This window comes from Rhipicephalus microplus, unplaced genomic scaffold (assembly GCF_043290135.1).
Source record: "Rhipicephalus microplus isolate Deutch F79 unplaced genomic scaffold, USDA_Rmic scaffold_14, whole genome shotgun sequence".
Classification (NCBI taxonomy): domain Eukaryota; kingdom Metazoa; phylum Arthropoda; class Arachnida; order Ixodida; family Ixodidae; genus Rhipicephalus; species Rhipicephalus microplus.
Window position 1 is genome coordinate 27,346,576 of NW_027464587.1, and position 16,680 is coordinate 27,363,255.

The window sequence follows — 16,680 nt, forward strand, 5'->3', positions numbered from 1 at the left end:
CGACTTCAGACAGGAAGACGCGGCCTCGGTCACTGAGCAGTTCCTGGGGTGGACTGTGTCGCAGAATGAATCGTTGGAGCAGAAAGGAGGCCACATCGCTCGCTGTAGCCGCGGGGAGAGCCGCCATTTCGGCGTATCACGTGAGGTGGTCCACAGGAACAATGGCCCAGCGGTTACCAGCCGAAGTTAGTGGAAGTGGCCCATACAAATCGATGCCAACGTGCCCAAAGGGCCTGGCACGGCAAGGTAGAGGTTGCAGATCTACCGGAGACAGGTGCGTTGAAGCTTTGCGGCGCTGACAATCTATGCAGGAGCAAACGAATTTCCGCACGTAGCGCTATATGCCGCGCCGAAAGTACCGTTGGCGAATGCAGTGTTAAGTCTTCGATACCCCGGGGTGCGCACATTGCGGATCAGAATGAAAGTATTCGCATATGTCAGAGCGCAGACTGCGAGGTATGACTTGTAGCCACTGGCGGCCGTCAACGCTGTAATTGCGCCTATAGAGGAGGTCGTCGCGAACGGCGAAATGGTGGGCTTGACGACGCAACGCGCGAGTGGATGGATCAGTCAGCAAGTCTATCAGTGAGGCAATCCATTGATCTTTGCGCTGTTCAGTAGCAATGGTATGAATGCTAATCGAAGAAATGGCAAGGTGAGACGCTGAGTTTTAGGCATTGTCATCAGGCAAGGGAGAGCGCGACAGGGCGTCGGCGTCAGCATGTTGCCTTCCATTGCGGTACAGCACGCGGATGTTGTAGTCTTGCAAGCGAAGTGCCCACCGGGCGAGACGGCCTGAGAGATCTTTCAATGACAACAACCAGCATAGCGCGTGTGGTCGGTGACGACATCGAATGGGTGACCATACAAATAAGATCGGAACTTTGCAAGGGCCCAGACGATTGCTAAACATTCCTTCTCGGTGACGGTGTAATTAGTCTCGGCCTTAGTAAGTGTACGGCTTGCATACGCCACGACATATTCCGGGAACCCTGGTTTGCGCTGCGCAAGGACAGCACTGAGGCCGACACCACTGGCATCCCTGTGTACCTCTGTAGGGGCCATACGGTCGTAGTGGCGGAGTAGGGAGGCGACGTCAACAAACGACGGAGCGTTGTGAAAGCGTCGTCGCACTGTGTTGACTACGAATGGAGAGGCCCGTCACTTCCGAGGAGTTTTGTCAGCGGCGATATGATAGTCGCGAAGTTTCGAATGAAGCGTTGAAAGTAGAAACACAGCCCTACGAAACTGCGCAGTTCCTTGGCGGATGTCGGCTTGGGGAACTCGGTCACGGCCCGAAGCTTGGCTGGATCAGGGAGAATTTCGTGCTTGGACACGACATAGCCGAGTATTGTCAGCTGCCGAGCTGCAAATCGGCACTTCTTTAGGTTCAGTTGCAGACTGGTGTTACTCAGACGCGTTAAAACAAGCCGAAGGCGTTGAAGATGCGTCGAGAAGTCCGGAGCGAAAACGACGTCACCGAGGTAGCACAGGCACGTGTGCCATTTCAGGCCATGCAGAACAGTATCCAGCATGCGCTCAAGGGTGGCGGACGCATTGCACAGCCCAAACGGCATGACGTTCGAATTCGTACAAGCCATCGGGGGTGACAAAAGCAGTCTTCGATCGAGCGTCCTCAGCCATAGGTACTTGCCAGTACCCTGATCGCAAAGCGAGGGATGAAAAGAAATGTGCTCCTGGCAGGTTGTCAATCGCGTCATATATTCGCGGTAGTGGGTACACGTCATTTCGAGTGATCTTGTTGAGGCGTCGGTAGTCCACACAGAACCACACAGAACTGTCCTTCTTCGTGACGATAACGACAGGAGACGCCTATGGGCTGCTAGAGGGTCGAATAACATCGCGGCGAAGCACGTCGTCGACTTGCTCGTTGATTACACAGCGTTCTGTGGGAGATACGCAATATGAACGTTGCTGCAGTGGTGGCTGTGCGCCTGTGTCGATGCGATGCGTAACGGAGGATGTGCGGCCGAGAGAAGGTTGAGCAACATCGCAAGAAGAGGAATTCTTCCAACAGGCCCAGAAGCTGGGAACGCTGGCCTGGCGTAAGGTTGTCGGGAATGGAGGGACCGAATACATCATCGGATGATGAAGCAGAAGTCGAAACAGCACTAAGCATACTGGAACTTGAGCAGTGCATGTCATCAAGTTGATCCATAACTTGTGCGTCTTCGATGGGTTCCACGCTGCCGAGACATTCCCCTCGCACCAACGTAACGCTGTGCTGGGAAGAGTTCACAACAAAAATAGTGGTGCTGCCGTGAGTGAGTTGCACGGTCGCAAAAGGAACCAGCAAGCCTTTTCTGATGAAAACACGATAAGATGGCGAGAGAAGTGCAGCAGTATCAGAAAAGCTTGCGCCGTAGACCGACACCACCACGGACGAGTTTGCAGGCACTTGGGTGTCGTCTCTGACGAGTAACTTGCTTGCAGCAGATGGACTGTTGACCGGCGTCAAAGAAGAGAATTGAGTGAGTTCTATTCCTGCTGGTGCGCAATGAATGACGGCGTCGTGGCGGGAGAGAAAATCCCATCCTAGGATGACGCCCTGAGAGCATGAAGGAATTACGATGAATTCTACCGCATACATCACGTCCTGAATCATAAGGCGGGCTGTACACATCGCTGTAGGGTGAATGCTTTGGGCGCTGGCTGTATGGAGGGAGAGCCCGGAAAGTGGTGTGGTCACTTTGCGCAGTAACCGGCTAAGTTTTGCGTCCATGACAAATACGGCGGCTCCAGTATCTACAAGGGCTGATGCACGAATGCCATCCACAAGTACGTCTATCACGTTCGACGGGCTTTCCTGAGGGCTTCCGCAGTTTGACAGCGTCGCAGCCCTTGCCTCGTGAACTGCGACGACTAGTTTTCCTGGTCGCCCTCAAGTGGACGTGGCCGCATTGGCGACAGTGAGCGACGTCGCGGAGATGGTGAACGACGAGTAGACGGAGTGGGGCGGGACGACGGTGACATAGGCAGCGGTTGTTCATAAGAGCGGCTTGATTGGCTGGGAAAGTTGGAGGCAACCTGCGGTTGCAGCACACGATTGCAATAGTGTGCTACGTGACCGACGCAACCACAAGCAACGCAGATGGGGCGATTGTCAGCAGTGCGCCATCGGTTCGCGGGTCCCATCCATGTCGCAGAATGCGATGGGCGAGCCGACTGCTGATATGAGTGCATGGTGGGCGGCACTCGGGGCACGTGGGTGACGTCGGCGTATGTAGGCGACAGTTTCTCTGAAGGCCTGGGGCCTCGCGATGGTTTCGGTGTAACTTAGGGGGCCAGCCACAGAAATCGGGGGGGGGGGGGGGGGGGGGGTTGGCGACAACTTGGGCGCAGCTGAGTGGCGCAGATACAGGAGGCGGCTGGTAGTATTCAGGAACGACCTCCGCGATTTCCTGCTGAATGGCTCGGCGTAGCGGAGGTAGAAGTGTACTTGATGGCTGTTGAGCATGTTGCGGGGAAGCAAAAGCCAGTAAAGAGACCTGGCGGGCAACTTCCTCACACACGAACGAGTTGATTTCGGCGAGCAAGGTTGTGTGGCCAGGAACTGCTGAGAAAGCCGAGAGATCAGCGTCACGTGGTGGCGGTCGACGGGTCATCAAGCGCTGCTGCCGCAGCTCATCGTAACTTTGGCATAATGTAATGACCTCTGCCACAGTGCGAGAGTTCTTGGCCAGGAGCATGGTGAAGGCATCGTCGGCGATGCCTTTTAGAGCATGCGTGATTTTGTCAGCCTCTGGCATGTTCAGGTCGACTTTCTTGCACAAGTCAAGGATGTCCTCGATGTAACTTGTGAGGGACTCGCCGGTCTGCTGCGCTCGTTCACGTAAACGCTGTTCGGCTTGAAGCTTCTTTACAGCGGACTTTTCTACCGTTCCAACTTCAATAACTTCAAACTCAAACATCGGCACACTTTCGGGACGGGAATGGCGCGCCACGGATATCAACATACCAATTTACAAACGAAGGCCGCCGATCTCCTGTCGGTTAACGATCAATTATGCCTTGAGGAAAAAAAAAAACGCCACTTGCCCACAGCAAGCATGGCCTTACATTTTGGGGCGCCGACGCTGCTCTGGGCGGTCGCTGCATACCGAGCTTGGCCGGAGGGTTCGCTGCCGATGCGCAGTATGCCCATGCGCGCTTTGGAAGGGCCAGCGGGCGATGTAATTCGTCGCTGTCGACGACATTACAGTTTCATCGCTTTCGTATGTCCGCTAACGCGATGGTCCTGCCTGCAAATTTCGTAGCAAAGTTATGCTTAGCTGCAACTATGAGCAGAAATCTCGGTTGCGATGTGCGATGCTGCAGTGCTTGATGTTTCAATGTTTGTCATGCTCGATTACGAGTATAAAGAGTTGTCTCGCGGTGGTTTTCATCCCAAAGTCTGAGTGCTGATAAGCAGTGGGTGCAACTAGACACTATTACAGTGGGTTCGAGACGCAGGTCTCAGATGTTCGCGACAAGTTCGGCGTGCTATTGCGTAACATGATAACTGAACTTCAATTTGCAGCTGTCTTAACTACATTGCGTACCATGAACACGTAAGGAGTATGAAAATACCAGTAAGTAGTGCGATTTCCTACGGCTGTGTCATTTAAAAGCTATGATTTCTTGAAATTTGTGTTTGTTTGCTTTCTTGTCACTTCCACAATAATTTTCACCACCTTGGCAAAGTGCAGAAATATTTTAGAGCACTTCTGTATAGTTCTTCCGTGGCAATATTTTGGAATCAGATAGAAAAAAGGCTAATGAAACTGAAGATATGATTTAAAAAAATGTTTTATGCCCCATTGAGAATACATCCACAGTAATTTTCTCCCGTTATAACAGACCCACACAGTGTTTTCGTAAGTGTGTTGTAAAAGGACTTGAATTTTACATACTCCTTTTACAAGACCAAAATCCTCCTCACTATGAAGGTCTTTTGTATTGAGGTTATGCAGTATTAGGAAGAAACCTGCACTGCTGCCAAGTTATACTTCAAGGTTAAACGTAAATATTATCAGTGCCCAAATTGCCTGAAGTTTTAAGGCATGTTATATGCACTCAGTATAGCAAACTTTAAAAGGTAGCATATTTCACCACTCAAAACTAGCACCTCGATACTATTCAAAGTTGTGTTCACTTTGCTTCAAACCAAAACATTACATTCACAAGCTTAGTTCTAATCTCTTTTCATTGTACATTACCAATGTTCGTTTTCGTGCCTCTGTTTGCATGCCACAAGTGTCGAATATTGGGCAAGTTGGTTCGTCGTACTTGAACTGGTACAGCGCATTATGGTAAAAAAGAAATGGCCAAGCAGACCGACACAAGATGATAGAGGTTAGTGCTTTGTTTTTTTGTGTCGGTCTGCTCGACCATTTTTCTTTTAACCGGAATGCACTATCCCAGTTGTTTGCATTATTGTCCAAACCTCCCCAATAAAAATCCTTAAAAATATTGTGCAAGTTTGTTGGGCCATGACACCAATGGCTTATTTTTCTGTATGAATATTTAAAATTATTCCACAAATATGACTAGTATTTGACCATGCCTGCTGAGAGCTTTAGAATGTCAGCAGAAACCAACTTTTCACGGCAATTCAAGAAGCAGCTGGAATGAAATAACTTCAATAACTTATTGTCTCGTTCATTATCCGAAGGCAACTTCCAATCAACATGACTATTTTATAATTGCTACCCCTATATATATATTATTCATTGCAAACAAGGTATCCCCCCCACCCCCATTGGTGCAGCATGTACTTTTCTCGAAGGCCTGGCACTGAGTGACATTGTGCGATTGTGCTTCTCACTGCCATGATGTGAGAAGTTTCATTTCCTTTGAGAGCTGATGGCATGTTCTGAGCGTGGTCTTTAAAGCTCTCCCGATTCCAGGCAACTCTTTTCAATGATAAAACATGAAGTGGCATTATTTCTGTACAATTTCACTGTGAGGACAGAATAAGTTTGGACGAGGCGTGTCATTTCAGTCACTGAGCGTCACAGATAAGATTGCGAGGCACTGTCTGGTGACGGCTAGCTGTTGCTGTAGTACCGGGACACGCTGAGATCGAGCGGTCGGTCGTCAACGTCGATTGAGAAGGGACTGGATGGAATCTTCTCCATCATGGCAGTGGGAGCGCACCCGTGGCCTTTGTTTGAAAGCTCGATGAGGGCGAGTGCACCAATCATGTCGCGCCGTGATGATGGTGCCAACTTCTTTTGGAGCAGTTCTTCGGAGTCTATGCGTGCTTGGGTATCCAGCTCACGTTTCAGCTGCCGTGCCTTCAGAAGTGCCGTTCCATTGTGTGCTTGTGTCGAGTGCCTGTGAGAAAATGCAAACAATTTACAGTCAACCTCTACACAGCTAATTTTAACTTGCTGTTCTGTTAAAGCAAGAAGGACTTTCTCTAGGGATTTCCATAAAAAATGTGGCAAAGAGCAGAAAGTGAAGTGTATTTTAGACTCGGGCATACTTAAGCTGGTAAAGCCAGCCGCACGTTACTAGATAAGCTTCCTGAAAAAAGTTAAGAGCTCCAACCGCACTACTTAGAAAGCTTCACTACAACAAACAATTGCAATATCATCTAACCTTGGACAACTTGCCATTCGACATTGCACAGGCTAACCATATCAGCTTTAAACGATTTGGTACAGAAAAAAAAATTACTGTGTCTCAACTACAATTTGATCATTCATAACGTAAAATAACACTGCAACGCACAATCCACATTATCACTTTTGTTTCATTCGGTTTTTGACTACACAGCCTGTCACGAATGCTGAGCGCAAACTGTGCCTCATTGTTCGAGAAAGGTTCCCAATTATTCTAGATCGTTCAGCTAAGATTGCATGCAAGACGCGCACGCTCGAGATTCTAGAGCTTGCACGACAACCAGTGATAAGGTTGGAATATTCAACGGCACAGGTATACTGTATCTACTCGCATAATAAACACACCTCCAACTTCACTCGAAATTCAGATTTTTCTTTTTCCCACTTAATGTAAGGCACGGGCAGCAGTTCCCTTTAAAATACTATATCATGGATCCAGGCGCACCTACTGCACAGGCAGCAGTTTCTAGAAGTTAAGCAATGCTCATCCGTTGCGCGCCATGTCACCTCGAGGGTGCTGCAGAAGCAGCGTACTGGAACTACTTTTATTCTTGATCTATATAAATGATATCTCGGAAAAACTCCGTAGTGACGTGCATGTAAACTCATTCGCGAATGACTGTCATATTTAAAAAAAGTAACCTTGAAGAATAATCACCAAAGCTTGCAGCAGTAAGTCACAGCTATTACAGAGTGATGTGGAATAGAAATAAATTTACAAAAAAAAAAAAAAAACAGTTTTGCTGCGAGTAACACAAAAAAAGAGAACCTAGCATATTCTCTTGCGTTCTTAATGACATCATTATAATGAAAGTTGACCAATACAAATACTTAAGCATCAAGTTTAATAACAGACTTACATGGTCGGATCATATTTATCTTACATGCTCTGCAGCCGTGACAAATTCTGGTTTTTGAAAAGAAAGCTATGAAAAGCCTTGGCGAATACAAATCTTTTAGCATATAACACAATTGTGTGTTCCAAATTTGAATATGCGGTAGTTCTATGGAATCCTCATACCAAAAAAAAAAAAAAAACAAAAAAAAACAAAAAACACCAGGCCTGTGCGGAAGGTGCAGCACAGTAGCAGAGAAAGCTAGAAGAGCGGCCTTTCAAAGTCTTTTCTAAACCCTCATTGACTAACTGCTGCAAGCACACTTGCTCGATGCCCACCACGGCATTAATAAATGAAAATTTTAGGGTAGTAGGCCGGCATTCGCTATGCTACTTTGTCATTCTTCTGAAAAGCATGCTATCCGCTAGACTATTGCGAGAAATTTTGTGCGAATTGTTTATGCAGTGGCGGAGGACGATGAATTATGCCTGAAGTGGGCATGCGCCACAGTTAATAGGGAAAAAAGACCAAGCTTTTGTAATGGGTTGGAGCATTGGACGGCCCACTCGTTACGTTATTCCCATTGCGCTACGACTGGTTGTTCTTTCGCCATTTTGAAACACTTTATAAGTCGTATTAATGCGATTGCTTTCCCGACATCAAGCCTGCCTAAAGCAAGTTTGACAACAAGTCCCAAGCACCGGCGTAGCTCAGTGGTAGAATGCTGGGCTGGCACCCAATGGACCCGGGTTCGAGCACCACTGTGCCATTGGTGCTAGGTCATGCCTGCCTAAAGCAAGTTTGACAACAAGTTATAAGCATTGGCATAACTCAGCGGTAGAATATTGGCCTGGCACGCAGCGGACCCGGGTTCAAGTTTGTTTTACTGCAGATGTCGGCAGCGTGGTATTGTTTTATAACCTTGCTCGCTGCCGCATCCGTATAGTTTTTCTATTTGTGCGCAGCATGTACGCAGTTTTTTTTAGGAGCGAAGCTCCTTAAGGCGTGGGCTGTGCGTCTCCTGTATGTAGCCACCTCCCGTTCAGTTCTTGCAGTGTTCACTAGATAGCGGTACTTGTAGCTGACGGCATTAAGTATTACGCTAGCCACCGCCCGATCTAAAGGGTACAGCCATACACATCCGTCCATCCGTCCGTCCGTCCATCCATCCGTCCATCCATCCGTCCGTCCGTCCATCCATCCATTCAAAAGATGCAAGATGTTATAAACTAGACGGCGGTACGTGTAGTTGATTATGAAAGATGCGAGGTGTTATAAAATAGGAATGATGCTACATATGGCGCGTGTCATCGTTCGATATAGTGCGGCGACGTACACTAGGGGGAGCGTTCCAATAAAATCGAGTGGGCAAAATGTACGGAGGATTCATGGTTTACCAGGTTTATCTCCGGAGCTTCGCCCACTCATCATCATTCACTTCGTGGATGTGGCGGCACTTTTTTAAAATATCTATGCGCCACAGCGGGGTGGTTCACAAATGATGCCAGTGTAGAGACATCGCAGCTGACAAGCACACAGCGAGCTAAGGTCATGAAACTGCCTGTGCAGTAAAACAATTAGGAGAAAAGATAGCCGCGAAAGGTTTTATGGCATGCACGGATGACATGGGAATAGCTTGCACAAGATAGCGCCTTCAACCACTGAAGATGAGTGAAGTGGAACAAAGAAGCTGAGCGAACAAATTTTTTTTAAACGAAATGGTCATTTACTACAAATACCAACGACATGTACGCAATTTTCGAGCGACAGCGACAGGATTTGCTGTCGTTGTGGGTGTCATGAAGGGCGATTTGTTGGCATTGCGGCGCAGGTTTCTGTAAAACCAGAAAGTGATCTTCCAAGATTGTGACTATTTCCGCAACATGGCCCCGATTCTCCCTTTGGTTGCAAGCAAGGTGGCCACCATACTCTGTCAATCTCGTTATTGACAGTTTGTTTTGATGCTTCGGTGTTAGCTTGCTACAATGTCAACGGCGTAATCGCGGATGTCTTGCTAAGTTGCCACGAAGTTGGCAAAGTGCGACGTGACATCGTATCGCTCGCTTCTGGGAGCCCTTTGAGATCACAGCAGATACCACTGTTGCGGTTAAACGATTCAGAGAAATGATAGCTGCCAATCACTTTTATGGTGTGCATGGGCGGTGTGGGAACAGCCTGCAGAATATAGCGCCTTTAACCACCCAAGATGAGTGAAGTGCAACAAAGACGCTGAGCGAGCTAACTTTTTTCTGCACTGCCCCATTTTTTCGCACGTACCGAAAAAATTTGCATAAAGTTTGCCCAACATAATAAAAGCACCCCAACTTCGGTCCGATTTTCAAGAAAAAAAGTGCGTTCATTAAGGAAGTAACCTAAGGAAGTAAACTAAGTAACCTCAACCTTGATAGAAACGTGCTACAATGGATTGAATCATTCCTTACCCGCCGCACCCAATTTGTTCATGCTAATGGCTTTAACTCTTCTTTCAGCGAAGTGCGCTCTGGGGTCCCACAAGGATCCGTCCTAGGGCCCCTTCTATTTCTTATCTACATTAATGACCTCCCTTCAAAATTGTGCTCTAATATTCATTTGTTTGCAGACGACTGTGTGATATTTCGTACGATTAATAATAGTGACGACATTAGAATCCTTCAGTCTGATCTAACCGCTGTTTCTAACTGGTGCCAAACTTGGCTGATGGAATTAAACATTAACAAATGTAAGGTTATGCACGTATCCCGCAACCCCAAGCATCAGTCAACTTATTACCTAAACAACATAGCTTTAGAACTAGTTACATCATATGAGTACCTTGGAGTGCGCATTACTACTAACCTCAGCTGGTCAACACATATTGAACATATCATCAACAACGCTAACAGCATGTTAGGGTACTTACGCCGCAATTTTTCTAGAGCCCCATCGTCACTAAAATTATCGCTTTACAAATCCTTAATACGCCCCAAGTTAGAGTACGCAGCATCAGTATGGGATCCAAGCCAAGAAAATCTAATCGCTTCTCTCGAGCTTGTTCAAAATAATTCCGCTCGCTTTATCCTGTCAAACTATAACCGTACTGCCAGCATATCTTCAATGAAAAGCAGCCTTTCCCTTCCCTCTTTATCATCACGCAGGAAACTTTTTCGGTTAACCATGCTGCATAAAATATATTAGGGTATCATTCCTTCCTGCGCAACGAACTCTTACCCCAACCATTATACATTCCCATCGCATTGACCACCGTCACAAGGTTGGCATTAACTATTATCATACAAAATCTGCCACTCAGTCATTCTTGCCTCGTTCGTCCCGTGAATGGAACCACCTTCCCGCTGAAATTGCGGGTATCACTGATAACCAACTGTTCCGTGCTGCCTTAGCCAATATTGTATATGCAGAAATATCTAATGTTTAATCTGTGTTTGTGTGACCACATTGTTGCGATAATACTAATTTGTTTTGTCTTTCCTTTTCCTTTTTATGTACACGTTTTTGTAACCATGCTACCTCATGTTATGCCTTTGTTCTGTACCACTCCCCTCTGTAATGCCTCTGGCCCTGAGGGTATAATAAAATAAATAAATAAATAAAAATAAATGCGGTATATGCAGACGTACTTTGCCCCTTGTCAGTTGATCCACATTCTCTTTGCCTTTATTATGCCAGTGTGCATCACTGTAATGTGACGTTTTGTCTACCAGTTCGGCCGAATAAGCAGTTTCACCTGAAAACCAAGTCTGCTCCCTTCATCGAAGTCACTGCCCTGTGACAATATTATAGTTATCCAAGCCTCTGTGTGGTCTGAAATATACTGTGTTGTGTAAAGAAACGTGCACGCTCACCCTTTGAGCCAGCAAGTCACAGCCTCACTCTGGTTTTCACAGTTCGCTTGCATGTCCCCTGCGTTTCCAGCCACTGCAGTGCTTGCATCATCTCGACGAAGCACGGCAAACGGATGGGCATTGCAGCGACGGTTGGAGTGGGTGAACCTCTGGCCACATTCTGGAAGCGAAGAGGATGTTGAAATAAGTATGCAACACACTAGCTGCTCTGGTGTGTTATCATCTCTTGTTATCTGCACCTTACAGAGTGCCTCAAAGTGATGGCATCCACAAGATGCACTGAGGTTGTTCGAGTGTCACACTTGCCTTAAGGATCTTGTGAGCTGTCTCAAAAGTAGTCTGGTAGTTGTTCAAGTTAAACAAAGATCAAAACAAAAGATGACCTTAGTTTGCTGGCCAAACTACACAAGTCAGCAACCAGGGTCCCACCGCAATCGATCAATTTTGGGACCCTCGTCTGCATACTGCTAACCATTACCTTTGTATTTTAAGCATATAATAATTTGAAACTGAAGCTGCTGTGTACACACACAGCAAATGCATTGTGCCGAAGAACTTTTTCTGGACTATCTCATATTTCTCCACTCAGGACTGTGAACTGTTTAGGAGACAGCGATGTCACAAAAAGTAGGCTTCTAAAATGTCCATCACATTCTTCTGCATCTCGAACTGTTTCTCAGAGATCTCGTGTCTTTTTTTCTTCACTGACTGCCCATCCTACTTCTCGCATGCAGCAAACACTAAAAACATAAAATGTCAAGGGACTGGTTATTTTGTCCTTCTAGATTCAGTTGGTGCTGGCAAAGTTGTTGATTAACATGTACCCTACTAGAGTCATTACAGCCAATTCTGTACAGTTACACAAAAGTTTTGATGTTAAATTGCAAGACATTAGAAATGAGGAGATATGACACAACTGTGATGAAGATGTATTTGTTTTGTTAGACTACACTTGCAAAACATGATCACCCCCCCCCCTCCCAATACCAGTTGCTTCTGTGATCATCTTGTTGTGGCATAGTCCTTGTCATCTTCAATGTTATCGTGCATATTTCTGACGTGATGATGATAATAAGTGGGTTATTGTGGTGCAAGGGCCATGCTTGACCAAAGGGCACCATGAACATTGATGAACGAAAAGCGATTTTTCGTCATTGAAGTGATATGAACAGGATATGAAAAATGATAATGTTACACGGTTCTAAAGGGGCCTAAAATTCCACACAGTGAGGTGGATTAAAAATCACAAGTATTAATATCATGGTTGTGACGTCAAACGTGTGAAGCTAGAATAAATGAGTTTTGGTGGTGAGGGCCATCAGCCGCGACCTCTACAAAGGTCGAGCTACGGATCACCTAATAATATAGAGTGAAAACTATGTACATCTTTTAAGAACGTGGACAGTGATCGGGAATTAAAAAGCGCATCTCTACTAATGGGCATGACAGGATGTAGTGGAAGCTGCTGTCAGTAAGGTGGTGCTTTTTTCTTAGAGCATCTAACTCATTGCACTGGACAAGGATGTGCAGAACCATAAGTGGTTCTCCACATCTCTCACAGACGGGTTGGTCACCACCAAAGAAAAGGAATGAATGTGTAGTATGTGTGTGTCCTATCCGTAGCCTGGTAAGTGTTACTTGTGTGTAGCCAGCCATTATTCAAATCTCGATTTGATAACATGCAACTTGTTTTCTGTTTGCCCATCCCATAAGTGCTGCCAACACGACCTAAGCTGCCGTCGAAGGAATGGCTTCATGTCAACTGCAAGGACAGCCATGGATGTATTGGCGGCTGCGTTGTCGTGCGCAGGTGGAGCTAGCTAATCCGCCGCCACGTTTCCAGCAATCTCGCGGTGCCCTGGCACCCAGCACACTACAACATGTCGTTTAAAAGCATAGATATTGCATAATAGGGAGTAAAGCGACACCAAAACAGGATTTTTATGTTTGAGTGTTTTTAAAGCTATTACGACACTCAGCGATTCTGTGTATACAACCACGTGTTGCAGTTGTGATTCCTTAATATGCTTGACAGCCACAGATATCGTATAAGCTTTTGCGGTGAAAATGCTTGTTTTGGGGAGCATCATACCGGAATTTGAAAAGGATGGGCCAACAGCTGCATAGGACACACCAATGTAATGATGATGTATGATGCTTTAAGGCGCAAGGGCCATATGATGGCCAGAGAGCACCATTTCATGAGACAAGGGATGTGGGCAATGGTTATGGTAGACGGCCATATAAGGGCCTTAAAATTCCATGCAATGTGGCGGGTAAAACATAGCAGTATTATAATTATGACAGTGACGTGAAAGGTGTCTAGTGAGTATGGGTGGCGAAGGATCATGATAATAAAACTATGGTGATAATTGGCATTAGCACAAATGCCTCTTGAACGCCCTTGTATACAAAGGTCAAGAGGCATGTGCTGTGTTTTTGTAATAACTGCAGCAGCGACTTCTTTTCAGAGGTCGTGCTACGAATTCCCTGGGTAAATCACTTGAAAATCTTGCACCTGTTTTAAAAAAACAGCAATGACTCAAGTTTGAAAAGTGGTTCCCTACCGATGAACATTGCAGGGTGGAATGATATTTGTTGTTGATAGCGTAATGGGAAGCACAGTTTGTGCTTCACCACATCTCTCACACAATGGCGGATCATCACCAGACAAAAGGTATGAGTGTGTCGTGTATGTGTGTCCTATCCTTAGCCGTGTTAGTGTAACTTGTGTGCGACGTGACTTCGATACTGCCGGCCACCGACCGAGTTGGGGCTCGGTAACATGCAGTTTACTTCATGTGTGTGTATCTCATGTGCGCTGTCAAAAAGCCCTGAGGTTTAGTTTGAGGGGAGGTTTCAGGTCGAGTGCAGGGATCGCCATTGTTGTGTTGGCATTGGTTGGCTTGGCAGATGCAGCCAAGTGGTCCGCCAATTCGTTTCCTTTTATCTCGGGGTGTCCTGGCACCAAGCACACTTTGACATGCTGTTTGAGTGAGTATACTGTGCATAGGAGCGAGTAAATAGATACAAGAATGAAATTTTCATGCTTTTCCAGGGTTTTGAGGGCTTTTATTACGCTTAGGGAATCTGTGTATATCACTGCGCTTTGTAGTTTTATTTGTTTAATGTGTTTAACAGCCACAAGTATCGCATGCGCTTCTGCAGCATACGAGACAGAAGATTTTATCTTTGAGGCATCTTTGAGGCATCTTTGAAGAAGTGTTCATCTTTGAGGACAACTGTATTTGTGTTAAAGTTCATGAAAGTATGTGCGGATGTGTGCAACAGGCGCATGCTTTGTGCCTTCCGCAAAAGATATGTCACAGTCCAGAAGGTGCCACTGCCATGGCGGCAGATATGCAGCAGGAGCCATCAAACAGTGTTCTAGATGGAGGCGGAAATGTTGTAGGCCCGTGTACTCAGATTTGGGTGCACGTTAAAGAACCCCAGGTGGTCAAAATTTCCGGAGCCCTCCACTACGGCGTCTCTCATAATCAAATGGTGGTTTTGGGACGTTAATCCCCACAAATCAATCAAACAGTGTTCTAGAAGTGGCACATCTGTTTCCTCAGCGAGGCCTCTCACACCTGAGTAGGGCTGCCTCAACGAAGGACAGCTGTGGAACAGGGCAGAATAAGACCGATCATTGATAGTGAAATGAGAGGGGTGTTCTTTGTCTGTGTTCACCATGAGGTAGTACAAAAAAGATGCGTAACATCTTTGTAAGTGGAGTGACCACTCATTCAATTCCACATACAGGCTTTCCACATGACTAGTGCGGAAAGCACCCGTAGAAAGGCGAATGCCTAAATGGTGCACGGGGTTCAGCATCTTCAAAGCACTTTGAGTAGCAGACTGATAAACAACGGCCCCATAGTCTAAGCGGGTGCGAATGAGGCTTCTATACAAATTGAGGAGACATTGCCTGTCACTACCCCTCGTATAATGTGGTACTTTTAGAACATTCATGGCTTTTACACATTTTGTTTTTAAATACTGGAATGTGCGGTATGAAGGTCAACTTGTTGCCCAAGATTAGGCCTTAGAAATTATGCTTGGCTTTTTGTTCAGTTGAATATCAGGTTCTGAGTGCATGCCTTGCCTCTCTTTCGGGAGAAGAACAAGACACACATGCTTTTTTGTGGGTTCAGTCGGAATCCCTTCCTCTGCCCATTTGGAGACCTTGTTTAAACCTAGCTGAACCTGCTGCTCACACATTGCCAGGTTGCATGACTTAAAGCCAAGCTGGACGTCATTGACATATGTACAATAGAACATATTGTGAGAGATGGACAGCTGCAAGGAATTCATTTTGATAATAAAAAGTGTACAACCAAGTACACCACCTTGCGGTACCCCCGTTTCTTGGACTAATGTTTGGGAGAGAACACTGCCCACACGGAATGTCCAATTAACTCGATTATGGAAAGCATTCCATCGCGCACACCCAGGTGAGACAAGTCTTTCGATATGCCAAAATGCCATGTTGTGTCGTAAGCCTTTTCAATATCGAGGAACACAGAGAGGAAGTATTGTTTGTGGAGGAAAGCGTCTTGGATCTCTGCCTCAATACGCACCAGATGGTCGGTGGTGGATCTACCCTCTCGAAACCCACACTGGAATCTGTCGAGCAGATTGTGTATTTGAAGGAACTGTAAAAGTCGGCGGTTTATTTTTTCAAGTTTACAAAGGCAGCTTGTAAGTACAATGGGCCTATAACTTGAAACTGAGGAAGGGTCCTTGCCTGTTTCAAAATAGGGATAACAATAGCCTCTTTCCAGGAAGTAGGGATGGTGCCAGAAATCCAGATAGCATTGCATAGCGAGAGTAAAGTTTTTCGAGTTTTGAGCGGCAGGTTTTTCAACATTTCATACAAGACACGGTCGTAGCCTGGGGCAGAATTACTGCAGTAGTTTAGTGATGTTTGTAGCTCAGCTAATTTGAAAGGTTGGTTGTATGCCTCATATTTTGTGCCCTTGTGTTCTAGTTTCTGCTTTTCTATCCTTGCTTTATATCTTCAGAAAGCTCCAGTATAGTGTGACGAGCTAGACACCTGCTCGTAGTGTGCACCGAAGAAGTTCGCCTGATCTTCCAGGCTGTCACCCTGTGTGTTTACAAGTGGGAGTGAATGTACTTGTCTTACTGTTACCTTACCAATCATAATCCAGACTTTAGCCCCTTGTGCATATGAATTGATTCTTGATAAAGACTTGTGCCAGCTTTCTCTTCTGGCCTGCCGACGTGTTCTCCTGACTTGAGACTTTATTTTCGTCAAGATTTTCGCCTGTCTGTGACTTCCGAAGCAAGCTCCACGCCTTGTTCTGCTCCTTTCGTGCATTACGACACTCAGTGTTCTACCGTGGGACGTGT

At 46.3% G+C, this 16,680-nt stretch overlaps 1 protein-coding gene across 1 annotated transcript in view; it reads right to left on the reverse strand.

The window, feature by feature from the left end:
• Positions 1 to 3,655: 3,655 nt before the first annotated feature.
• The window catches only part of LOC119180983 (zinc finger protein 367), a 50,089-nt gene continuing 37,064 nt past the window's right edge, over positions 3,656 to 16,680 (reverse strand). The window contains exons 3-4 of the mRNA XM_037432136.2: positions 11,308 to 11,467; positions 3,656 to 6,339 (exon numbers count right to left, since the gene is read on the reverse strand). Coding sequence (XP_037288033.2) covers positions 6,051 to 6,339; positions 11,308 to 11,467 — 449 coding nt within the window. The 3' untranslated portion in view covers positions 3,656 to 6,050. The remainder of the gene's footprint in view (positions 6,340 to 11,307; positions 11,468 to 16,680) is intronic.